The 25,063-nt window shown below is 48.3% G+C and overlaps 10 protein-coding genes across 10 annotated transcripts; 5 read left to right on the top strand and 5 right to left on the bottom strand.

Annotated features, from left to right (window-relative positions):
• Window positions 1-104: 104 nt before the first annotated feature.
• Window positions 105-2,859, bottom strand: BO85DRAFT_437143 (uncharacterized protein; the record flags this gene model as incomplete). The annotated part of the gene is made up of 3 exons (XM_025658609.1): window positions 105-216; window positions 636-862; window positions 997-2,859. The coding sequence occupies 3 exons, from the start codon at window positions 2,857-2,859 to the stop codon at window positions 105-107; spliced, it is 2,202 nt and encodes a 733-aa protein (XP_025516977.1).
• A 1,783-nt stretch (window positions 2,860-4,642) lies between these two features.
• BO85DRAFT_368365 (phosphotransferase enzyme family protein) lies at window positions 4,643-6,407 on the bottom strand (the record flags this gene model as incomplete). The annotated part of the gene is made up of 3 exons (XM_025655864.1): window positions 4,643-5,520; window positions 5,576-5,954; window positions 6,006-6,407. 3 exons carry the CDS (start codon window positions 6,405-6,407, stop codon window positions 4,643-4,645), a joined length of 1,659 nt encoding a protein of 552 aa, XP_025516976.1.
• Window positions 6,408-7,325: 918 nt separating this feature from the next.
• BO85DRAFT_511582 (cytochrome P450) lies at window positions 7,326-9,315 on the bottom strand (the record flags this gene model as incomplete). The annotated part of the gene is made up of 7 exons (XM_025664610.1): window positions 7,326-7,516; window positions 7,573-7,674; window positions 7,731-8,014; window positions 8,083-8,204; window positions 8,259-8,596; window positions 8,654-8,836; window positions 8,898-9,315. 7 exons carry the CDS (start codon window positions 9,313-9,315, stop codon window positions 7,326-7,328), a joined length of 1,638 nt encoding a protein of 545 aa, XP_025516975.1.
• A 1,366-nt stretch (window positions 9,316-10,681) lies between these two features.
• On the top strand, window positions 10,682-11,080 carry BO85DRAFT_458247 (uncharacterized protein; the record flags this gene model as incomplete). Its single annotated transcript, XM_025661568.1, has 2 exons — window positions 10,682-10,928; window positions 10,971-11,080. The coding sequence occupies 2 exons, from the start codon at window positions 10,682-10,684 to the stop codon at window positions 11,078-11,080; spliced, it is 357 nt and encodes a 118-aa protein (XP_025516974.1).
• Window positions 11,081-12,758: 1,678 nt separating this feature from the next.
• BO85DRAFT_448026 (D-glycerate 3-kinase-like protein) lies at window positions 12,759-14,118 on the top strand. The gene has a single exon (XM_025659843.1). It carries the CDS (start codon window positions 12,829-12,831, stop codon window positions 13,756-13,758), a length of 930 nt encoding a protein of 309 aa, XP_025516973.1. The 5' UTR covers window positions 12,759-12,828; the 3' UTR covers window positions 13,759-14,118.
• Window positions 13,679-15,993, bottom strand: BO85DRAFT_448025 (CeGAL family transcription factor). Its single transcript, XM_025659842.1, has one exon. The coding sequence runs from the start codon at window positions 15,933-15,935 to the stop codon at window positions 13,806-13,808; it is 2,130 nt and encodes a 709-aa protein (XP_025516972.1). The 5' UTR covers window positions 15,936-15,993; the 3' UTR covers window positions 13,679-13,805.
• Window positions 15,994-16,594: 601 nt separating this feature from the next.
• On the top strand, window positions 16,595-17,654 carry BO85DRAFT_369416 (uncharacterized protein; the record flags this gene model as incomplete). Its single annotated transcript, XM_025655918.1, has 4 exons — window positions 16,595-16,666; window positions 16,760-16,775; window positions 16,914-16,976; window positions 17,068-17,654. Coding segments are annotated over 4 exons (738 nt in total), but the record flags the coding sequence as incomplete, so codon positions are not given.
• Window positions 17,655-17,706: 52 nt separating this feature from the next.
• BO85DRAFT_511576 (tellurite-resistance/dicarboxylate transporter family protein) lies at window positions 17,707-19,222 on the bottom strand (the record flags this gene model as incomplete). Its single annotated transcript, XM_025664609.1, has 1 exon — window positions 17,707-19,222. One exon carries the CDS (start codon window positions 19,220-19,222, stop codon window positions 18,035-18,037), a length of 1,188 nt encoding a protein of 395 aa, XP_025516970.1. The 3' UTR covers window positions 17,707-18,034.
• A 1,331-nt stretch (window positions 19,223-20,553) lies between these two features.
• BO85DRAFT_467786 (putative tartrate dehydrogenase) lies at window positions 20,554-21,895 on the top strand (the record flags this gene model as incomplete). The annotated part of the gene is made up of 3 exons (XM_025662215.1): window positions 20,554-20,948; window positions 20,996-21,384; window positions 21,446-21,895. Exons 1-3 carry the CDS (start codon window positions 20,693-20,695, stop codon window positions 21,893-21,895), a joined length of 1,095 nt encoding a protein of 364 aa, XP_025516969.1. The 5' UTR covers window positions 20,554-20,692.
• Window positions 21,896-22,676: 781 nt separating this feature from the next.
• On the top strand, window positions 22,677-24,395 carry BO85DRAFT_511566 (sugar porter family MFS transporter). The gene has a single exon (XM_025664608.1). It carries the CDS (start codon window positions 22,721-22,723, stop codon window positions 24,290-24,292), a length of 1,572 nt encoding a protein of 523 aa, XP_025516968.1. The 5' UTR covers window positions 22,677-22,720; the 3' UTR covers window positions 24,293-24,395.
• Window positions 24,396-25,063: the final 668 nt, after the last annotated feature.

Here is a 25,063-nt window from a genome sequence, read left to right as displayed (position 1 = left end):
GTCGCTCTGGCACAAGCTGTCGCTCACCTCTGGAGGCCAACAATATAATACTTCCCATCCTAGATAATCATCTTCATCGTCGCCGAGTTCTACTCCCTTCTGCGTCAGTCGAACAAAAAGTCCATGACTACCACATCCTGAATCGGCCGTTCTTTTTCTTGTCGAAGCATGCTCCGACCATCGGCATGCAGAGCATCAATGATCTGCTTCCGACGCCTATTGTGCAGAGCATGCTGTATAGTCCGTTTCACGCCTTGCCCAGGATATGCAACGAGACCTAAAGAGCCTAAGTTCGATGTGTTAGCAAGCATTGGCACAACTTCCCCGCCCGTGTCTCAATAACAAGGTATGAGAGATCTCACCGTGCACTATCTTCCAACTGCCCCAAAACTGCCCTTCAGAAACATCGTCGCAAACCCCTTCACTCCATTATCTCTCGCCCCCTTATACGGTGGGTAAAAGATATCCGTCATTCCTTCGCCAACCCCAAAGGCAAAGGACTTAGCTCCAGTCATTGTTCGAAACTTTCCAGTCCTTAACTTGGCCGTAATCGTGAACCTTTGTCTCCATACAGACCGGGTAGAACGCGAAAGCTCTCTGCTAGTGGGATTTCGACGATAACGCCGGATACGTACTTAATTAGCAACTTGCCAGAGGCTTCCACAGAGGCTGACGTCATGGCGGCTGCTTTGTTCTGCTTTTGGATCTCGGTAGCCTCCGGTGATAGTGCGATGTCGTTCATAGATCGGGACTTGTGGATATGCTGACGCACAGATGGGGACTGGAGGAATTGTGTGTTCTCTATGCTCATGCTTGAGCGAATGGTGCCAGAAGGTGTTGATGGTCGCGATGTATGGCAGAACTACAAAAAATACATAATATGGAATAGAACAGAAATATGGGATACTAAAATTGGGTTTGATAACCCCAGACGGACACGACGAGGCTTGAATTGTTGGGAATTTACGCCTCATTCAATGGCTGCTTGTATACTACCCCATCGACGGTAGTAACCAGGGTCCCATTGGCGTGGAAGATATTAGTCATGGCATCGTCAACTACGTGAAATCCATCAGGGCTGGTTATCTTCGTACTAGACGAAACTCCAGTTCCGGTCAGGTTGGAATACCAGTCGAGGCGGGTAGATGAATAGGACACCATAGTGGCGGCCACCGACTCATATCCATTTATATGATGAAGGCCATCATCAGAGTAGTTATGGTAGGTGGCCGAAATAAAGTTGATAGCGGAAGTGGCCACGCTCTTTTGGATGACAACATGGGCCAGTCCTGAATAGAGTCCATGGAGCGTAAAGTTGCCTGGAGGCACATTCAAGACCTCGGGAATGCTGGTGTTGCCTGGGGTATATGGCAGTCCCCATGGTATGGTATCGGAAACAGGATGCACAGGGTCAGTATGGTAAGGCTGCCGACTGGTGAGTCGGGCCATCATCAGACGCGTGGTGCGGCCACCGGACTCAGTGGATATGGGGCATGGTAGCGGGTTGGTACCGCCACAAGCAGGAGGTATGACCATCTTCTGCCAGTACATGATCCGAGTTCCATCGGGAGACCACCGAGGATCTGCTCCAGCATTCCAGTTGGGGTCATTAACGCTGCCAGGCTGTCCGTTTCCATCGGCATTGACTTGTTGGCCGTAGTAATTGGGATCTTGGTCACCCTGAGCGTCCAGCAGCCAAGGTTGGAAGTAGCGTCGAACCCCATTGTTACGCACCGAAGAAACTGTAGCGATTGTAATCAGATCCGTCACAGGAGGAATACCACGCATCCCCGACAAAAATTCCATGCGGTCCGTGCCACGGGTGTCCAAGATGACCTGCCATCGGCCATCTGGAGAATCACCCACAGGGTCAACGTAGCCAGGGTGCGTGGTAACACGGCGGACGCGACCACTAGTCAAGTCAACAGCAAATAGATCGACATTGCAGGATTCCCAAGGACTGCCTATATACAGGACTTCGTTACCGCGGCCTGTGAATCCTCGGAACTCTCCCACGGTTATAGCCTCCCGGTTAATGTAAAGTCGATCGCCTGTGACGCTGTACGGTTGTAGTCCGTTCGGGGAAACGAGAACAGTCACATTCACGACGTCATATCGAGCACTGCGAGGAGACCCTGTAGTAGGGGACTCGTTGAAGTGCAGTCGGCCGAAATATCCATTCTCATTCAGCTGACCAGATGAGGTGGTGCTGTATGAGTTGAAACCAAGGTGAACGTTGTCGGGGTGCAAGCGTAGCTCGCGGATGCTGGCTCCCGACCCGGAATCATCGGCTTTGTTGCTCATTCGAATAGGATAGATGTATATCTGGTCTGGAGTGCACTCATCACTTGCCAATTGTCCCACTCGACATTCGATGATGTTGGTTCCAGCCATTGCGCGTCGACCGTCGGCGAAAGTCTGAGGGTAATCGCTCAAGGATGTACTGCCCACTTTGTTGTTTTCCGGTACACCACAGGTCACACACTTCCATGGGTCGCCAGTGGAGAAGTTGGTCCCATTCGTGCTGACCATGATCAACTGGACTCCCGTGTAGATGCTTGCTGGGTCTGGTGCGGCTGGGGCACCGGTGAAATTAAGGCTGGCCCAGACGTAATTTCCGTCCGGGGAGAAGTTGCCCCCTTGCATGAGAGACGTTTTCCCCATGCATCCAGTGCCATGAGGGTTAACTCGGCGGGTACAGGCACCGACATCGTCTGTGGGCACGACTGGTGGTAGTGGCAGTTGAACGACTTCAATCGGCTCGGGTGACGGAGTTGATTCAGCAGCTGCGGCGGATAGGACTGACGATACGATTCCCAGCGAGAGAGGGAGAAGCCCTCCAAGGATGGGGAACAGCATGGTTTCCGATGATAAAAACCCAGTTGACGACGAAACATGATTTCAGCAGCGTGGATTGAGCTTATATTTCTAATGCGCAGACGGGGGAAATCCAGAAACGTCAGGAGGTCTGGTGGATTTCGGGAGTTTTCCCGGCCAACGGTTGCCAATTTGCCATACGTGTATGCACGGGCCAAGTTGATGTTGATCGTCTGCCTTGTGGGTCGACGGACCACTAGAAAAGGGGAGTTATTCCTTGACGCCGACGGTTGATGGGGGATCTTCGGCGGGATACGCGTATGCACGGGCCATATAAGGGGGTGACCCTCTGATTCCACAGTCAAGGTGCCTCGGTGACGACACTAGTACAGGTCAAAGCGGACTGCCTTTCATGTGTGTCTTACAAAAGCGACTAGCTTGAGTTAAATAAGAAATCTCGTTTTGGCTGCATTGAGTGCAAGCGCCGTCGTATCAAGGTAATTTTAAACCCTTTGCAGAAACTGAGCGACATTGACGTGTAGAAAAGTGCGATGAACAACGGCCAGTATGTTCGCAACTTACAATAGAAGAGCAGACCTGTGAGTTCGCAGAACTACCAGCCCGTTGCATCAGACCCACCAGGTCTCAAAGACAGACCCCTTCTATGTCAGCATCCTCGACAGGGGAAACGACAGATTCGACTTCAACGGTCACTAATACTGTAGATCCAGCAGCAAACATGCTTCACACAGAACTCCTGTACCGGTTGTTAACCGAGACCATCGACTTGCTCAATGAACTCAATAACCCGGAGATAGTAAAGCCCCCTGCCGACATTGTCAGCTGCTCAATAAAGGTTCCATATCTTCTAGACGAGCTCTTGGCTCACGCTGCCACGCACCTCAGTGTCATCCGCCCTGAACAGCAGGACTATTACCGTACACACGCGGCCCACTTGCAGAATCATTGAGATTCTTTCCTGCAGCAAATGGTACAGATGATCCTGGAGCTTGAATAACCCAATTCATCTTTCCCTCCATGCTCGGGTTGCACACACTCGGCGAAACTCTCATCTACCACATTAATAACTTTGATGTCTTTCTCAACTCCTTTGTTCCTCAAATTCGCTTACATCAAGACATGCATGCCATTATCGGAGAGAATTGGAGCCCGTTATCACAAACTACTAGTCTCAGGCCAACCTTAGACTACAGAAAAACAGCTACAGACCGATGGCAGCCTGGGCCCAGGATGTAGCCACCTATTTGCACTCATACAGCAGTCCAACTTCGGTCCCTCCATCACTGAAAGGTATCAATAAACAACCGGAGCATTGCAATCGGCAATACACTCAATATCCCCCAATCACCCCGGAGGCGCTTGCATTACAGGAGTTTTGCATGGCCCGCCAGTGTACCGTCGGAATACATCGATCTCCTTGCTCTTCGTAGCCTCGACGCTCTTGCTGTGCTGGCACACTACGGAGTAGTTCTGCATGCTTATCGACAATGCTGGTTTTTGGGCGATGGCGGGCGATATCTCATCGAGTCGACTATTGATTATTTGGGGGCCACTTGGTCGGAATGGTTGGAATATCCGAACCAGGTGTTCAGTGCAGGCTCACACCAAAATTGGCTGTTCATGATATGTTTCTGTTGGCATTCCGGAAGCGCATGTGACACGCCCTCGGCATACAAGCGTCATAGAAAAAGATAATTCGAACTGTGAAAGTTCCGATATAGCAATATTTCCTTCGGCATCTACTCACAAAGGTGTCTGAGATGATCTACATGAGAGACTGTTCCGTTAGTGAACCTAGTATAGTTTACACCAACGCTTCCAATTGCTTTCGCAAAGCTTGCAATGTTTTCTCGTTCTCCTTCCACCTTTTCCTGGCCTCTTCGTAGTCATCATGTGAGACCCATCCTTCTTCACCACTTATTTGAGCTCTCAAATTATCATATTGACTGAACGCGGCCGCCCATGCCTCTGCCTGCTGCCGGCTTTGCTCAATCTCCTTCCTTGAAAAGTAAATGGGGCATAGGCTTGTTAAACCTCGCTGTGCCATGATTCCGTCCCACTTTTCATATACCTGTATCAACAGCTCTCTTAACGGTATTGGCCCGTCTTTGGAAGTTCGACTGACAATGTGAAATATAAAGCTAGTGGGGTCGTTATCGTCTCTCATTTGGTCCATGGCATGAACAAGCGATGGGTTGAATTTCCGGGAGGCAAGCTCGTAAAACTTCTTCAATCTGAGCCTCTCTAGCTTCTGTTCGGCTTCTTTCTTTTCGATGGTCGAGAGCACGTCAAAATCTGTAGGTAGTTTAGGCTGGAGAGCACCCCATATATAATCGTCATCACAATTGAATATCGAGGGGAATTTCGCCGTGAGGAATAGGGGCGCTATGTGTACTGCTTGCCAATCAATTATGCTTGTGATGTGAGTTGGATCATGTCCGTCGACAAATATGTTATCCACATGAAGGTCATGGTGCAGCAGGACGGGGGAATGGGTGCTATCTGACGGTAGTATGTGAGGGAGCACAGCCAGGAATTTCTCAAGAAGCTGTACATGTTCTTTTAGTCGCTTTGGTGTCATCCCCAAAGGTACAGTGATATGGTTGCTGTTGCTGTGTCCATGCCGTATACGAACAATCTCACGGTTTGCAACGGCGCAAAGATACCCCATGGCCGATTCCCCTGCGTTGTCAAACTTAGTAAGAGACTTCTGGGAGGTGACTGACACTACACTCACAGGGGCCTCTGTCAATATCTAGATTTCCCACTTCTTCTTCCCAGAAGGACCGATGAGTTGTCGGACCGATTACATATTTGGATCGGATATCATCATCTAGGCCTGGTAGAGCAGCAACGCTCCTTCCCTGCGGGAATGTTTTCCGATAATACAAGCTGCCATGTAGGGTAAATTTCGCTTTCATCAATCTGCGTTCAATATGTACCAAGTTCCTCACCAGGCGGAAGCGTTGAGCCTCAGACATATTATCCCAGACCTCGCTGAGCTGCTGCCCCTGTACCTTTTCCATAATGATATATTCCGCAGCAACTGGGTTAGTTTGTGACGAAGAACTCCACGAGAGAACCTGGGGAACAGGTATCTCGAGACTGGCTCGCAACTATGACGGCATTAGGACATTGGCTCGACATCTGGATCCAATCTCACGTACGAAATCAAGAGTTGCTACTTCACCAGCAACAATATAATGAGGATGGCCGGCGTTCGGGTTGGGAATTCTGGCCAAGACCTCCTTACCATCCGCCATCTTTAGAGAGAACATCTTGTTGAACATCCCCTCGCCCACTTTGTTCGTTGCGACACATTGGGTTCCAAGTATCTGTCCAGTAATTTGCTGGAGTGCTGATACATTAAATGTAATATAACGTTTCTCTAATTGAAGTCTTTCATTGTGTAGCCAACGACCGGATATGTAATTGAAGTAGTGACTGTTTGTGTCAGTTGGCTTAGTACTTGCCGATCGAACAAGGGACCACGGAGAATATCGCGTTCTGCTCGTTATCCGCACAGACAATAGACGAGGCCTGCCAAAACAAGCTCTTGTATGAAGCATGGCTTGTTTGATGGTCCTGCTGCCACTAAGGCATGAAGGGTGTCGCGTAGCTGAAAACTAGGTTTGCTCGACGACCAACGCGCTTACAGAACCCGGCTCCATCACATGACGGCCAAAAATGCCACCAGCGCAGACATTGCGCCTATTACTAAGCTGTGTAACCCTCCACTGGTGAATACCGACCTGCAGAGAAGTACGAGTAAACCCAGTGTGCTGCAGGCTTTAGCATCACTGATGTCCCAAGGATTACGGGAACCTCCCGGGATCCCTTGGGAAACCCCGAAAGCCTTTGCAGGACCTTGCTGGATATTGTGTGGGAAGCAGTTGCAACTCGTGGTAGAGATGACGACGGGAACTCCAGCTCTACCCCCGGAAGCCTTATTAGATGCCACAACGCTGGCTTCTTTATGCATTGTGGCTTCTTTATGAGAAGGACCAAACCCCGCTAGGTTTCGAAAACTCCGGTTTCCTGCATTAAAGAATGAAGTGGTTATTTTGGAAAATAGTGAGCCTTCGCCGGTTATTCAAAGGATCGCTATGGATCTTGCTAGTGTGACAGCACGCTAATATAGCTTGAGGACATTGTCTTGCACATACGGGCTTATGCCACATACGTTTGAGCTTTACTGACCAGGCGCACTACGGCTAGAGCTTCACATTACAGATGAAGGAATTACGAAGATGGACCGTGGACCCTTTTTACTTTTTCTTTGTTCTTTGTACCCGAAAGGGAATCTGAAGGATTTAGGGCTCTTGTTCATAGTCCGGCATAACACAGTCTACAACGACTGCTGACCAAAGGTCTTTCAATATCTTTTCTTCTATGGCAACATCGACTTGGCACACTGATGCAGTCTCATATCCATCGTGCCTAAACAATAGTGACCGTTCCGCGCTATGAAATAAGTTCTGCAGTCCTTATCCGCCGCGCAAAGTAAACTGCAAATGCAATGATGCAGGAATTACAACCATCAAGTCTGGCGATTCCTTGAGAAAGTCTTGTTCAGTCTGCCCTGGTGCCAATGATACATCATATCTCCGAAAGACCTCGGCGGTCACACGCCTTAACTCCATCATGGCAAGTTGCCTTCCTGGGCACGCATACGGGCCTCGAAAGTAGTCAGATATTTTAAGTATAATAAGGTAGCTGTGGAAGGCGTCTCACCAGTTTGGAAAGGAATGAAAAGTGATCGGTTCTTTACTAGCTCAGGTCTTGTAGTCCAACGCTCGGGGAGGAATTCTTCAGGCCGCTCAAATGAGCGTTCATCTAGAATACATTGAGCATTATGCTTACGAAATATCGCGTTTGGAATAAGGATATACCTCTATGGATGGAGTATATAGGGATCTGGACAAGAACGTTGCCGGGAATATAGTTTTCCCCTATGCGGATGCCTTCCTTGGGGGTGATGCGTTGAAACCCCGCGGCAGCGGGCGGATATAAGCGAAGCGTCTCATATATTACGGCGTTCAGAAGATCTATTTTCCGCAGGTTATGCTCGCTCATGTCGGGAACATCGTCCAATGCTTGCTGCAACTTGTGTGCAAGTGCACGATCGCGCGCTAGGTTGAAGAAAACGTTTGTAGCCGCGGAGAATGAAGTATCGCTATGATCGAACATGATAGTTAAACATGGAGCGAACGGCCTCATTCAGTGACGATAGCAACAGCTTACCTTCCAGCGAGTAGGGTAGAATAACCTAGACCATGTAGCTTGTAGGTATCTAGCCTTGTCTTTGGACTCTTTTCATGTGCACTGAGGAGCCAGGAAAAGATGTCAGGATTCTGTGATCCGTTCTAATACATGGACTCAGTGATTGGTAAATCATCAGCCGCAGGTAATGTGCATACCTCTGTTCTATGCCTAAAGTTAGTCTCGAGCCATGTCCAGAATCGCGTGTTCGTTTTTCGAAAAAAGGGTGTCTTGATCAGGAGGGCTGGTATCCAGGGCATATGTCTCAAATATCCCATCATAACCGTGTCAGATTGAATAGAATCCAGTAGGAAGGTATCTCCCCCTTCCTCGGAAATTGTATTGAACGGTCTACCGAAGATAAGATGGCCCATGATTTCGAAACTGTACCGCTTTAGCCAGTCGGTTATGTTTAGTGGATTTCCCGATCGGCTCTCAATTATCTGCAACAGCTGCTCGGTGCATTTGGCTATCACTGGCTCGTATGTCACGAGAGCTGTGATTTAATTAGCGATGCCGTGCTCGATTTTCCCAATATTGCGATTTTTCTCACCTTTGCTGCTAAGACTTTGATCCACAATCTTCCGGCGAAGGGCATGTTCTCTCTTATCACGAGTAAAGACAAGGCCATCCAGGGGCTCCATCAATATGTACAAGGGTCCTTTAGCTGTCTCTGAAGCATTACCATACAGAGGGTTCAATGCCGCAGGGTCAATGATAGAAACTTCCATGGGACCTGTCTGTTGTCAATAATATTCGGTATACTGTTGGTGGAATTTGAATAAGACACAACTCACCGACTCTCACGTAGTCCCCATACTGTTGGTGGATTTGATGGACATCCTGGTGGATTTTCATGCGCTTACATGTTTGGATTGTAAGATACAATGTGGACAAACGTGCACCAAATGGTCCCGGGAATCTAGATAGACGATGAAAAAGACCTCTATAAACAAGGATACTCCCAAGCATGCCCAGGAAATGGTATGCAATCAATAAGAGAAAGTCGGACGCAGATATAATTACTAAGCCATTGAGGGTAATCGGTGAGTGAAGTAGATACGCTCCTCCGATGAGCGTGGCGCATAAGTAGCTGAGTGCAATATTCGAAGACTTTGTATCCCATTCACCATGTCTGAACAATAAATGATGAAGAGAAACCCCGCTCACTCCGGCGAGAATCCCAGTGTTATTCCAAACGCTCGTGAGGGCCATACTGCAAGAACTGGACAGTCGAATATATCAACTGTGTTTAACTAGGGCGACTAATATACTCTTATAACATACATGTGACCTTCGCCTTCTGCTCCCTCACCACAGCGGTCGTATGCTGATTTCTCCAACTTGGTTTTTTCGCATATTTGATGTAACCCCTCCTTCCCTCCCTGCATCCTGTAAGTATGCATGACATCTGAAATGGACATCAATGTTCAACTCTATCAGCATTCCTCTGTGTCAGATCTTTCCTTCAATCTAGCATTGCTTAGCAAAGAGTAAGAGCTTTGTACATGAGAGCTGAGATCCGAATCAACGCCATCATCAGATATATTGACATTATGGTTCAATTAACTCATTTCCTACTTATCTACCTCATTTTAGCTATGCAGGTGCTTCGTCATTTGAAACAAAATATATACCCCCAAACCCCTCCATCGCCTCAAATTGCGAAATTTGCACTCTTCATGCATGAAAAGGCGAATGCTGTATCACGAAGTCATGGTCACTCTAAGTTAAGGATTTGCCACCCGACCAAAAGCTAACACAGCCAGCCACAACATTCATAGTTTGATACGATCGATGCGAATTCAACAAGGAATTCAGGCCTTACCAGGTGTGAGATAAAATAGTTGAGAAAATGGTTCTCTTTGAATCCTATTAAAGCATAATTAGTATCCTAAGCCTACTAATAACAAGCTACTTCACAGCGTTTGCATGAGATACCTAGTTCCCTTTGTCAATTTCATCAATCATTTAATATACCAATTTCTATCTCTTCATATCTTTAAACACATCAACCCATCAATTTTTCCCCTTTATGGATAGGAACGAGTGGAGGGAGGCATATGAGAAAGCCTTTCAAAAACACACGTACCGAGGGCGGCTAGGTTCACTCCTCAGACCGGCTGAATGCTCTTCCCTCTACGACGCCTACTTGGCATCTCCTTCAAGAGACCTATGCAAGAGAGCTCATCACTATCGCAGTGCGGGCACTGGGCTACCAGCATTTGTTGTACGCTCCTGCAGAGGCGAACTCTAGGTCAGAGATAATGAACAGCAGCTCAATTCAGTCACAGTTCTGGGTCATACTCTGCCTCACTATGGAGCAGAGAGCTTCTGTGGCGCATGCATCAAGACGGGTATGGTTCTCATGTTCCGCACATGGTTGTTGAGCACCAGTGCCAACCAGGAATTGATTGTGCTTGCATGCGCTGCAACATGTGAATGTATATCCAGAAAATATTTACTATCAGCCGGCCAGAATAATGTCATCAAGAATATCTCCATTGATTGTCCCGGGCCATGCCGGCAGCACGCTCTCGCAAGGTGTCAGGGCATAGGGATTCCAGAAAAACCTCTTGATATGCTGGCTGGTGTGACGGGGGACCTGGACAGTTCCTTACATCAGGACATGACCAATCTCTGCGATTCTCCAGACGTGAATTTTCCACCAGATTATGGGCCACTCGACCCTCATTCTAAAGGATTGGCGACGCTCTATTGCTTCATAGCCGGCGCAGGACCTGGTGAATCCACCGGTTTAGCAGCTCCCATTAATTGCTGGTGCATGATCAATGAACTTCAATCTCAAACTGATCAGAATGTGGCTGGTAAAAGATACGAAAGTACCAGGACCGAGTTCGCTTCTTGAGCCGGCCCCGCAGCGTCCTATCGACCAGGGCACGAAAAGACCAGCCCGTCCGACACACAAAGTTTCCGTCCCGGGAGACCTATTGCTATGAGAAGTCTCATGGCAGGTTGAGGCCAGGAAGCTTATTAAGCACAAGCAGCACGTCTGTCACGTGTGTCCGATTGCCCGCCCCTTGCCTGGGATGCCATGCAGTCAATGCCTGAATAGGTGTCTCTTCTCACCGATCTGGACCAATTCCACGGGGCATTGTGCGCCCTGGAACGATCGTCAGCCTGTCCAACTCCTCTTCGTTAAGCCACAGATAAAAATTTACCCATGAACGGATTCAAGTGACACAGTCTTTCTCCCAGGCTGTCTGGCAATATGCGACCCTCATCCTTCTTCCTTCCATGTCTCACATTCGGTGTAACCCATGCGTAGCGCGTACAATTAGCACAGTACCACATCCCTTGGGAAAAGTTACCACAACATCGTTTTCGAATACTATGAGAGGCCGTTGCCGCTACTCTACAGCAATACTCTTCCAATTTGTACCACCAGGCACAGTACTGCTAGCACCACTCCAGCATTGACAACAGTGTATCTACAGTCAGCTGTAACTTCAGCGTGCAGATGTATGAGACTCCAGCCTGCTTCTAGTCGCCAGCTGATAGCACTGACTATCCGATACTTAAGTATAAATTACATTCAAAGGAGCCATTACTATTCGAATTTCGCTTAGGTCGACCGGTACTAGATAGTACATTCATGCAGGGCCTCTCGAAGTAAGGTTCCTAGCGGAAAAACACATGACAAGAAAATAAGTCTACAGCTTCATTCTCCACTTCGGGTCCTACCATACCCATAGTCAAAGTATCTTTCGTCACCTTCGATTTCCCAACGCAGAGCATTGCCGAAACAAGCTCCGTCCAATGACTATATGGCTGTAGCTGCTTTTAGTAAACAATTCTCGTACAGGTCCAACCAAATGTAATAGACGTTTTTAGTTTGCTCCGAAGACAGACACCTGCGTAAGTTACTGGTACCTTCAGAACTCCGCCAACATAAACTGTCCAAAGCGTGGCCTCTACATGTAACTATATCTTACGGATCAGCCTTGTCGATGCTCACTTACTTCTCGTAGGTACAAGGAATAAGATATGTCAAGATTCATGAACGGACAGATGTACCCGATTTAATAAGTATTTAGATCTGGTAGCATATCATACATGAAGAAGCCGCGGACGAAAGCTTGACCACAGTGAATGCCATTGGCAACAAGACAGGATATATTACTTGAATAAACAGCTTATTCCATGTTACCCTATAAAGCCCGATCACATAGCCATTCCTTTGCCACGGCGAACGTGGGCCAGAAAGTTTAGGCTTCTATCCAGGCACGCTGTACAGGGGGCAGCAAAAGGAAGCAACATCAGCGAAAGTGTATTGTATTACTATTTAGGAACCCGCAGCGGAACAAGCGCGAAGGAGTGTTTGGTGTGGCGGGCGCAAGCACAAACTCTGTGACGAAGCCCACTAGACACTGCCACTCGTGCAATTGCAAGGTCCATTTAGGAATGGTAGAACAATCATCTCACAAATAATGCTCTATGAAACAAAGCTTATCCCAAACAAAGAGTCCTCTGTCCTATGTCTGCGATTTTGTTGAGATAGCGAGCGGGCGGAGATTTCTTTCTCCGGTGCTATACTGGAGAAGAACATCTCCGGGCGAAGGACCTCCACTCCTCCGAATACAATGCTTGGCAGCAAACGTGTCTCGGATTTAGACCGAAGTAAAAGCAGTACAAGATGCACCTTAATTTAGCGCAAAGAACAGGACACACATTTCCTGTCCCTCGACCTGCAATCTCCGACCCACCATGACCAAATCAACAATCCCCGCTCAGGACATTCACAACGTTCTCAGCAATGTCCTACCCCGAATCAAAAGCCACGTTGAAGCCCAAACATCCGCATCAAAAAAGCGCCCATTTCTTCTGGGCCTGACGGGCCTCCAAGGAAGCGGGAAATCCACATGGACCGACGCACTCGTACAAGCCTTGAACGATGAATACAAATACAACACAATCAACATATCCTTAGATGACCTTTATCTCGATCATGACGACCTTATCCAAGTACGAGACAACAACCCCTCCAACAGACTTCTGCGAACGCGAGGACAACCCGGCACTCACGATATTGCACTTGCGGTCGATTTCTTCGACAGTTTAACAAAGTCATCGGAGAAAATCATTCCATCATTCGACAAGAGCCTATTCAATGGAGAGGGTGGCCGAGCACCCCAAGACACGTGGCGTCGCATTCCAGCAGATGTCATCATCGACATTGTTATTTTCGAAGGGTGGTGTGTCGGGTTCCAACCATTGCCAGAGGATGAGATTTCGCGTCGCTGGAACCACGCGAAAGAGGTCTCCGCGGGAGGCAGCTTGAAGCAGACGCTGGGTGAGCATGAATTGGAGCATTTGCTACAGGTTAACAAGAATTTGCGTCAATACTGCGAGTTATTCATGGGGCCGCAGAATTTCGACTTTCTCGTTCATCTTGATACAGATGATTTGATTAATGTCTATGGATGGCGCCTCGAACAAGAACATGCCCTGCGAGACAAGAAGAAGGGCGCCATGTCTGATGAGGAAGTTATCCGGTTTGTGAAGGGGTATATGCCTGCTTACGAGCTTTATCTAGATCAATTACGGAGGGGGTTCTTCTCTGGTCGGGAAGGGAAAGGGCAATTATCTGTCGTTTTGGACGAGCGAAGGAAAGTTATGGAAATTCGTCTTGTTTAACGGTATATGGGTATAGTGTTCGTTGGCTATGTACGGTACAGGGCCGTTTACAACATGTTTCCGTGAATTATCCAAGGGCCATCTGCCACGCTCCATAGATCGTTCATGAAAAGGTAAGATGGATCGGAGAAGGAAAGCGGATCTTGTCCAAGTCCCTGGTTAAGTACGGCGTTGCTGTTCGCCATGTTGCCGAATATTAGACCGGCGGATGTTTGTGTGTGGGAAGCGTCGTTCGAGTTTATGTCAATCATATCACTGGCATTACGAATCAGATTGGGCGAGTCGCAGTGTTCGATTGGGTTAACCCGCCGAGGGGCAGAGTCTGTAGATGGTTCAAATGGTTGTGGACTCATAGAAGGCGACAGACGATGGTACATTGTAGGCCCTGTTCTGTGGGTATTTGAAAAGGCGGAGTTCATGCCCATCGAAGCAGATGGATGACTTCTGTGCTGGGACTCCGGTCTCATCGCCCCTCTGGTATCTGAGGGGACGAGCTGTGAGGCGTTTCCATCAGACAAAGGTCCAGCAGCGTTTTCATGATCCCGACTGGACTGGTTCATTGACAAGGCAGATACCATGCTCTTAATCCCCTCGATGCATGTTTCAGGCCAGCTGCTTCCACGCAAAGCAAGATTCTGAAGGACAGAAGTCCCCATCCGACCGTATTTTAATGCGGTATCGATCGGGAGCTCGCCCTCCCATGACGCGTACATCAAGATGAGACAAGCCATCCATGTTGTCCATGTAAAGGAAGGCCAGGTCATTGGTGCATGAGATGGAGAAGACATGTATCTCTTTAATGCTGCAAGCGCAGATCGCGAAGACTCAATACATGTTTGTAATGCATTTTTGTAATCCTGGTCCTGGTTGGGCTTCTCAGCGGTAAGCAATGGTCGGTTCATGGCAATAACCGCCTCGTGTCGGAAGACAATGAGAAGGAGCCGATGATATGAGGCTAGTGGTGAGCCTTGTCTTGATTCTGTATCTTCATCGTCCTCCGTAGGATAGACATCGTCGTATACTTCATTCCACCATTGTGAAAGCTCGCCGTTAACATATGACGCCTCGACAGGACTGGCATGACTATGCAGGACAGACTTGTTGCGAAGCTCAATTATCAAGCCGCGTACCCGAGCGAATTTAGCAAGATGGCAAAGTAATCGCAGTCGACTATCGGAGTGGCCATGTGATGTTAAAGGAGTGGTTGAGTGCCTTTCTTCGCCCGGATAGCAAACATCAATGTCGTCATCTCGGATGCTAAGTGGGATACCGAGAGCTTGTGATAAATATCGTTCCAGGGTGTATATGGACCAAAATAATCGATATCTAATATCTTTTTCATGGCTACCGAAGCATGAGAAGCGAGCCGGACATCGATGCAATCCTAAATGATATGCAGTTCGCGTGATGACACCACCGACTCGTGAAGCAGCGTTGAGACGTAACAGAGATGTGAGGGTAAGCTGGGCACAGAATGTCGCTTGCAGGAGTGGTACCGTGGTGGGCTCCATAAGCAGGCTTTGTATATCTTCTATGATGTGACGTACAGATTGGAAAACCAGAGTGGCCGGTACTGGTTCGGTGTTTGCACCCGAGCCATCTGTCTGTCGGTTATCGGCAAGAGATATCGAAACAAGGGAGCGAATAATAATCATGTCTAGTCGGCTGACTGCTGAAACACCCTGGTTCGCGAGAGCTTCCATCGACTTAAGAACAGTTGGTGCATGAAGAAAGGGAAAGATGGGGTGCCAGTCCTCAAAATAGCGGCGAGTCCAACTGGCTAAATCATCGAATGAAAACGAGGAATTTGATTCAAATTTTAGCTCCTCCCTCGACCACAGCTCATCTGTAATGTGAGAGTTGAAGTCGCCGGAGTTTCGCTGCAATCGATCATCTTCTCCTGGCACCGAGGTTCGATTCCGAGCTCGCTGCAACTCGGCGGATCGACGAGCAAAGGCGTTGTAAACCTGACGAACAAAGTGAATACCGCTAGAGCTTCCGAGAAAAGTGGCTGGACCATCGTTTTGAGATTCTCTCATCACCCCGATCTCGCGGGGCGAAGGTCGTGATGCACCTGCGGTGGAGGCTCGCTTGCGTCTTTTGGCAGCACGAGGAGCGGCATGCCAGTCGGTTTCATTCTCCTCCAGGCGGGAGCCAAATGAAGAGGGGGACACCATTTCAGTGGTTGCCTGTCGTCACATTTCCACGAGACTGGGAGTTATTCGCAGTGTTCGATGTGGCACCCTGGGAAATCGAGGCATGAAGTTATCGAGTTATTGCGGGCAGTGCTTAAAGTTGCTTAGTCATTGCTGGTGCACTTGACCACCACATCATATCTAAATCAAGTTATCACCCCGTACTGCCCTAGGCAGATTACTCTGCTTGAATAAAAATTCCCCAATAAATATGAAATAAGTCATAATTTTCCTATGCTCCAGAAAAGATGTACCCCATCTTTGTACAGCCCAGTTGACCTGCTGCTTGTCGGCTAATATCACGTGACCCCTAAAGCCGGGCCACCATTACGCGCTGTTGAGCCCTCTCGCACCTCCAAGTCATCATTTAGATAGCATCAGTGGAACCAACACTTTAGCCTCATAGGTTTCCTCGCTCGGCAATCGAAGAGTCTTGGAAGTGGCAATTGCAAGTCCAACGCCATACCAACATTCGGCACTCGAACCTTAATTCACCACAGAGAGTGCTGTCGGAGGTTTCCTTCTCCGGATGACGCGGTGGCCCGCGCAGACACATCAAACCTGTCCGATCGGCGGCAAAAGACACTTTCCAGGCTGACTGCCCTTGATAGTTCCCCGGATTTATTCAATTTTCTTATCAAGTTGGCTGGACAACAGGCGGTGAGATATGGGACGCCAACGATCTAAACGGGCATCCAGTGCCGACATGCCAGGTACGTATAGCACCTTCACGTCTACAGACCTGGAATTTGACGACTATTAGAAGATGACGATGTTCTAAGTCCTATCTCCTGTGAGGTATGCAGGCAGCGGAAATGCAAAGTGAGTTAATTTTCGTCGATCTATTGTTCCTGCAGCGCTAATCCCCGCATAGTGCGATCGCAGACTGTATGCTGAAACTCCAACCTTCGTATTCCCCCCCTTCATCGGAGCTTTTTGGTCACTAACATACCCCTGCAGCCCGTATTGCTCTCAATGCTCCAACGAATCATCAAAATGCAAATATCCTGAAAGCGGCAAGAGGTACGAACATTCCATGCGATCGACCCGCACCCCACAGCTAATGATCTTTCACTTAACAGAGGCTTGCCTCTCGGATATTTAAATCAATTAGAGCAAAGACTTGCAGAGACTGAGTCGGCCCTTTATGGTGCTCTCATGACATTGAGCTCAATGGGTCCAACAACTACTTTGCTCCAAGCCACCACGAAGCCGGATTCGCTACAAAAATCGAAATCTGCACGAATGGATGAATGGTCGCGATTGCCGCTTCGAGGTTGGCCCGACATATACCACTGGAAGGCATCCATGTGCGATCAATTTACCCTCAATCAGTCGCAAGAGGTACCGCTCGTGGATCACTCGACAGCTAGTCATGCCATTTCAGCTTCGCCTGCTGCGACTACCATCCACAGTCACAGCCCTCAAGGTGAATTAGAAACTTCTGGGCCGGCTAGCTTTGCGTGGCACCCAGGCGAAGATGTCAACATGGGCAGTCCCTATAACGCCTATCTTCGACCTCCCGGGATGATTTCTTCTCCGACGTATTTGAGGGACCCAGCTCCGGGTCCAGCAGAGACCTTAGTTAATCCATTTCCTGACTTAAGTACCGCCACGGTGACGGGTAATAGTGGGAAAGAAGACGAACATTCCACGATGGCGGACGAGCTATCTAAAAGCAAGCCTAGCATATACTTCTAATAGCAAATCAAATAAGAATAAAAGCTTTTGTCAGAGTTATCCTCCGCTATACATCGACGTGCAGCAGTGCGCTTATGACATGATACGCCCGAAAAAGTCGATCACGGGCATTGAACGATATGGTCCTGGTGTTGAAAGAGTGCAGCCATATCAGCAGTTTCCTTCAACATCTCTCAAAATCAAGACATTGCCAAGGTGGCCAAGCCTCTACTCGGGATGGGTGGAGATCAAACGCACTCGAAAGTTAGGAAGAGCGACGCACAAACCCACAACCCGAGATAATTTCTAGTCCAAAAGTAGAGGCGGTACATTGGGAAAGCTGCAGCAATTTTTTAGATCGATCTTGAACCTATAAGGAGACTTAAATAGATGCTAATTATCTATGATGCCACTGAATGTTTAGAGGACATAACCTCTCCTTCCATATCAAGCCTTTCACCAATGTGTCCCTCTGCTTCAAATCCCTCATCCATGCCTGGCCACAACGTCCGGCGGGTAAGGTACGCCCATATGTGGAGAAAAAAGCAGCCTAACCATAGAGCGACTTGAATGATGGTAGCTGCACTGCCAACCCACTGGATAGGCTTCGAAGCAACCAAATCGCCGATTTTTATTGTTGCCAAAGCAAACCCAGTATTTGGAAACACAGTTGCCCACCAAGTGATATCAAACTTCCATTCATGGTGGGCAGCCAGGATGCTAAGCCACCCAAGCATCCACAGAAAGAAAGAGAAGATCCACATAAAAATCGACAAGAATACCGCAAGAATGAGTAGAATTTCTGCGGTGTTGACGTGCGAGGCCAAAGGGATATAATGAGCAGGGAATTTTTCTGTTGCAACCTCGGCCATGCCCATTAGCGCGACTGCAGTAAACGCCGGTGGTCCAATAGCAATGAACATCTGAGGTCTGCGGCGCATGGGCGGTAGGCCATGGTGGTGAAGGCCGTAGAAGTATTCACCTAGTATGAATAGAGAAATCAAGAAGCCAAAACCCTGCAAGCACGTTCCAGCAATAAGAATAGGGATGGCAAAGTGATTAGGCTGGGCGCCAGCGAGTAGTGAAGCAGTGGTACCGCCGAGCATGGCCGGAAAGGACGGAAGGAGGCGCACAAGCCAGAAAGGTTGGCGAGAAGCCATACGGGTCTGGTAAAGATGCCAGTTAAGGCCAACTGCCAGAGATATTGCCACGGCTGTATAGACCCAGAACAGGACCAGTTGAACATATTTCAGCCAATCTCCACAGGCAGGAACGCCATAACATTCTATTCCGAAAAGTATAGTAGCGAAGCCCAAAGCAGCTGTAGGAATGAGATAGGCTTCCTCCGGGTCGTTGAATGTATTTCTGAAGGCGTGTCGGTTTCGTGTGAATCGTGTGATGAGAGAAGCCCAAATGGCCAAATAAGTGACAATATCAAGAATGAAAAATATCTTTCCAATAATCATAAGACCAGAAAACTTGTGAGGAGTGTTGTAAAGCAGAGTACCAATGCTCCCAGTGCTCATCGAGACTGAGAACCATCCCCAGGAGACCCGACAAATTCTGTCAACAAAGGTCATTGAATGCATGATTCTGTCTTGAGCAGACATTCCAGAAAGACAAAGCAACGTAATTTCTCAAACAAGATGACAATAGAAGAAAATGAATAACGAAATGAAAAGCCTGTAGGGAAAAATTGACGCAAATAAGGGAGGTGAGGCAACGGCCAGGCCAGGTTTCCTGACCTCCGGATGGAGAAGGCAGTGGAGCCTAGGGGGTCTGGGGCCCCATGGATACACATAAGACGAAATGCCGACTTTCCGGTATGAGGTCAAATATGATATACACTCGTTCCGACTGATCTTTTTCCGAGGAAATACGCTCTCGGTACCGCGTTTGCTCGCATACACGGTTACTCTTGTTAGCTTTTTCCTGAATAGAGCTGTACTCCGGTCATCCCTTGATTTCTATACTCTTCCCTGAAAGGATACCATGCTATAGAACCGGTGGCATTGAGACATATGGTAAAGAAAATACCGCATATGCCTTCCGGAATTGGACGGGAAGCTCTCGAAACTTGGAAGAAGGTCGGATGAAGTCATCGTGTGGCCTGAAATCTACGCCGGGAAACGAGCTTCGTGGTTAAATGAAACCTCGTAAAATCAATGCATCCGCAATATATAGGAACTGGACTCTGTCAAATGGCTGAAGTATATTTCATCTCTCAATCAGTTTGGAAAAAAGTTGCTATTTAAGCTATCCGTTCATATGATTGTAAGCCAAGATAATGAAAGCCTAATAGACTTGGCAAGATCTCCCCAGTTTCTCGTAGTAGCTGCAGATCCGATGTTTAATATTGCTTACTAGGTTGACTTGACCAGTCATCTTCCAGGTATTCACTATATGATGTCTGGGCATGGCTTGCTGTAGAAAACATTGTTGCTCCGACTTATTCACTCTTCATCAGACGTAAAACGCCAGACATGGCCGAAAAAAAAATAGAGATACTCTGGTTGACCAAACAGCCCAGTGAATCTTGAGATTGTCTATTATCGTCCTTTGAGATAATAAGGGGTTGGTCGGGGTCAGGGTCAAGTGCCCTCTACATGTCTATATTTTGTCAATATTAGCGTGGCTTAGTCAGCCCATCGTGACAATGCGAGTCACCCCAAAGGCTGCCATCTAGTTCGGATTACTCGTTACGAAACTTGCAATATGCGAGATTTTCATGATTGGAGAGGGTTTACAACTCATAATCTGTCTCCCGTCATTTTTTCTCGCTGAGCCTTGGAGTTGAGACCATCTACCGGAGAAGGAAAGCTCCGACGTTTCATTCCTCTCAACCGGTCATCCACCGGACTTGAACATCTCCGAACCAAAATACCTCGCCACCGAGTTAAGCGTCATAACAGATTGCCACTTTGAACTAAAGAAGATCAGATCACGCATTGGCACCAAACTGCTTATAACCGGGCAAACACTAGAGCTACCCCTCCATCTACCCCTCCATCTATCTCAAATCACTTCAATTCTACACACACCGCCACACCTGATTCACAATGTCTCCCTCCGTCACTCGCAGAACATACAGCATTGCTTCTATCCCCGCGGATGGAATTGGTCCCGAGGTCATCGAGGCCGGTATCACCGCCTTGAATGCTTTGACCGATACCCTCCAGACTTTCAAGCTTGACTTCAAGCACTATGACTGGAGCTCCGAGACATACAAAAAGACCGGCAAATACATACCGGATGGAGGTCTTGACGAATTGAAGAAGCACGACGCTATCTTTTTCGGCGCTGTTGGCGCCCCTGGTGAGTACCCTGGCATCCGGAGACAAAATATTCTCTAACAGGTATAGATGTCCCTGATCACATCTCCCTCTGGGGTCTTCGTCTGGCTATCTGCCAGCCCTTCCAACAATATGCCAATGTCCGCCCCACTCGAGTATTCCGGGGTACCCAGTCTCCCCTCCGCAACTGCAACATTGGGGATCTCGACTGGGTCATTATTCGCGAGAACAGCGAAGGCGAGTATGCGGGCCAGGGTGGTCGTTCTCACACAGGCAAGCCTTGGGAGTCGGCAACCGAGGTTTCCGTCTTCACCCGTCACGCTGTGGAGCGTATCATGCGTTTCGCTTTCGAGACCGCCCAGAAGCGGCCTCGCAAGCTCTTGACTGTTGTTACCAAGAGCAATGCTCAGCGTAACGGAATGGTTCTGTGGGATGAGGTTGCTAAGGTTACGGCTAAGGTAGGCCACTCTTGTTAAATACCCCTCCTATCATCCGAGTACTAATATGGGAACTTTCCAGGATTTCCCCGATGTCACTGTTGATAAGATGCTGGTCGACGCTATGACCACCCGCATGGTTCTGAACCCCAAGAGTCTTGATACTATCGTGGCAACGAACCTACACGCCGATATCTTGTCTGATCTGGCTGCTGCTCTGGCTGGATCTATCGGTATTGCCCCTACTTCCAATCTCGACCCTACCCGCGAGTACCCTAGCATGTTTGAGCCTATCCACGGCTCTGCTTTCGATATCACTGGCATGGGTATCTCAAACCCTGTTGCTACTTTCTGGACCGCGGCTGAAATGCTTGCTTGGCTGGGCGAGCAGGAGGCTTCCGAGAAGCTTCTGACCTGTGTTGAAAATGTTTGCGAGCAGGGCATTCTCACTCGTGACTTGGGTGGCAAGGCTAACACCAAGGAGGTTACCGATGCTGTTGTTGCCGAGATTAAGAAGCTGGGCTCTAAGTAGAATTTTAGGATGACTGTACTCTTGGCTCAAGAGGGCCTTCCGTTGTAAATAGAATTGCAGGTTTACGAATATAAACTACAGATAGTAAATGAATATTGAGCACTATCATTGGAGATCATGGAACAAGGTGGAAACGTTGCTAGTACTTGGCATAATAAATATGTTCCCGCTTCTATTGAAAATACTCGCTTGAGGGGACAACTCCGAGCCTCAAATCCAGTCACACATCGCCTTATGCAGCCCGTAGAATATTTCAAGAGTGCTACCAAGTTGAACACACTAATACGCCTTGGTTATCCTAAACATAGGGAAAGAGATGTGCCGACAGGAAATGATCATCGACCTCTGTGGTTTTTTTTTTTTTTTTTTTTTCCTTTTCCCGATCTCGGAGAAGCAAGTATTATGCGATATTTAACAGTTCTTGCATTTTTAGCCTCTTACGATAAAGCAGCGCACGCATGGCAAGTCTTTCTGCACATTGATGTAATTGCGTTATAAGTAGCCGGACATAGCAACCTCCGGTGAGTGTGGGCTGATTATCACTTCCTCCATCGTCGTGATGTGGTCCAATCATGATGCCGCATTAATTCAAACGCCAAGTATTCCCCGCAATGTATGGGGAAATCCTTGTGCGCTTCCCCAGTTTTACGGGGACCCCAGGTCATTGACAACATGTCTCGGGGTTGGCATACTCTTACCAGTCCGGGGATGGAAAAGTTTTGGGTCCTCCTATATAAAGGAACACAGTCATTTTCCCAAGAATTCACTTCGTTTTTGTCTACTCATATTTCTCATTCGTGACTTTTGGTTGAGACCCCATTCAAAATGGCTCAACAACTTTTGCACCTTACTGGCAGTGCTCTACGCATGGCCCAGGTTATCCTCATTGTTGCTCCCGCTTTTATCATTTTCGGCTACAACCAGGCCGGGGCTGGTCCCCTTGCTACCCTCCAATCTTGGGTAAAGGTCTTTCCTCAAATCGACACAATCAATACAACAGGTGCTTTGGAGGCAAAGAATTCAACTGGGAAGGGAGCTGTCATTGCGTCCTTCCAAATTGGTGCGCTGATTGGTGCGCTGTCGTGTACTGTCATTTCGGATCGTCTTGGGCGTCGCAAGACTATATTTATCGGTTCTATTTTCACCATCATCGGTCAATTACTACAAGTGTCGGCCTACTCTTTGATTCAATTTACAGTTGGCCGAGTCATTCTGGGTATCGGCACTGGTCAATTCAGTGTTGCTGTACCTGTTTGGCAATCTGAGTGCTCTTCCGCCAAGCATCGCGGTCAGCATGTCATCGCCGACGGTATCTTTATGTGTCTCGGATATGCTCTGTGCAATTGGATCGACTTTGCCTTCAGTCGACTTCCCAATGAGAATACCGGTCAGTGGCGTGGACCGCTGTCGCTTTCCTTCTTGCCATCACTGGTGATCTTGGTCGCGGTCTTCTTACTCCCCGAGTCCCCGCGTTGGTTAGTGAGAGTCAACCGTACCGAAGAGGCAACCGCTAGTCTTGCCGCATACAAGGGCATGTCTCCCGAGGACGAAGCAATCAAGTCAGAGATTTCTGGTATTGGACTGTCTTTCGAGAATACCTCTCAATCCACAAGGGCGATCCGCGAGATGTTCTCCAAGGATGATGACGAGCGCTTGTTCTATCGCTTCTGTCTCTGCATCATCTTGCAATTTTTCCAACAAATGTGCGGCGGCAACCTCATCTCAGTCTACGCCTCCACCATCTTCGAAGACAACCTGGGACTGAGCTCTAGTCTCTCAAAGATCCTCGCAGCATCTGCACTCACGTGGAAGTTCGTGTGCTGTTTCATCTCCTTTTTCGCCATTGATCGACTGGGTCGCCGGGCGGTATTTATGATCAGCGGAACTGGCATGGCATTCTGTATGGCCGCAATGGCAATCACCACTAGCTTCGGAGTTGAGAACAGACAGGCGTCGATCGCATCAGTGGTTTTCATTTTCATGTTTAACCTCTTCTACCCCATTGGCTTCCTGGGCGGTAATTTCCTGTACTGCACAGAAGTTGCTCCCCAGCGCCTTCGCGTTGCCATGTCTGCTATCTCCACTGCCAACCACTGGTTGTGGAACTTTGTCGTTGTCATGATCACACCGGTCGCTTTGGATACTATCGGCTACCAGTATTACATTATGTACGCAATCTTATCAGCGTGCATCCCGGTTTTGGTGTACTTCTTCTACCCAGAGACGATGAACCGGAACTTGGAGTTGATCAACCATGTCTTCCGGGATGCGTCGTCGCCTTGGCAGATTGTCTCTATGGCGCGTAATCTTCCCCAGGGGGAAATCACGCCGGCAGAGCTGGTCGCCTATAACAAAGAGAAGGATGATTGCTCTGTTGAGATGAGAGAACATGCATAATCGATTGATGATGTCATTGCTGGGTTGAGTTGGCGATATATATGACAGAGTTAAATTTACATATTTCTACGGATTATATTCCCCATGAGACAATCAATTCACGTTCAAGATTACCGTGTTTGCTGCACCTACGTAAGGTTTTCTAGCTGAATCGTAATCACTATGCTTGTCATATAGCCCCAGCTAAAGACAAGGTGAAACTCACGAGCAAATTTTAGATCCTTGGCGTTCTGCAAGCATGGTCTGATAGGTGGGACGGGAATAGGGGAAATATGACGAACCTATTAGGATGCTGACAGAAAGCCCGGAGAAAAACACCCCGCGGCTTGCCGGTCAAATATGCCGCAGCCTCATTCATGTCGGTTTATTAAGCCCTAAACCAGGGTTGGCTATTCCGGTTTTCGGAAGTTTCTTACCCCGACTTAATTTCCGGGGTTGGTTCAACCTTTCAAGAATGTCTGGGCTTGGCATCATCAGCCGCTTCGGAGGTGATCTTTGCTGCGAACTTCGGGAGTTAGTGTGGGTCCCCCAATGGGATCGGACTATACAGCTTGCTGCCGGTCGCGATAAGCCGTCACATCCGGGGTTCATACTAGCGGTTGATGTATGTTATCATTGTAGATGCCATGTCTCCTACCCGGTCCCGTCGGACTTGTTGGAAGCCGATTGAACGCCTCCTGACGTAGGGTCTGTCGGCTCCTAGAATCGGGCTGGGTCGTATACTGGCGACGGAGTCGATATGGTATTATATTATATAGTATCATGTTAATC

The sequence above is a fragment of the Aspergillus piperis genome (genome assembly GCF_003184755.1).
Source record: "Aspergillus piperis CBS 112811 unplaced genomic scaffold BO85scaffold_6, whole genome shotgun sequence".
In the NCBI taxonomy this organism is placed as follows: Eukaryota; Fungi; Ascomycota; class Eurotiomycetes; order Eurotiales; family Aspergillaceae; genus Aspergillus; species Aspergillus piperis.
The sequence above is the reverse complement of the archived record's forward strand: the minus strand, read 5'-3'. Positions and strand labels throughout refer to the sequence as shown.

Excerpts from the sequence above, each read along its gene's own strand:
- BO85DRAFT_448025 (XM_025659842.1), bottom strand. The coding sequence starts at position 15,935 with ATGGTGTCCCCCTCTTCATTTGGCTCCCGCCTGGAGGAGAATGAAACC.
- BO85DRAFT_511566 (XM_025664608.1), top strand. The coding sequence starts at position 22,721 with ATGGCTCAACAACTTTTGCACCTTACTGGCAGTGCTCTACGCATGGCC.
- BO85DRAFT_448026 (XM_025659843.1), top strand. The coding sequence starts at position 12,829 with ATGACCAAATCAACAATCCCCGCTCAGGACATTCACAACGTTCTCAGC.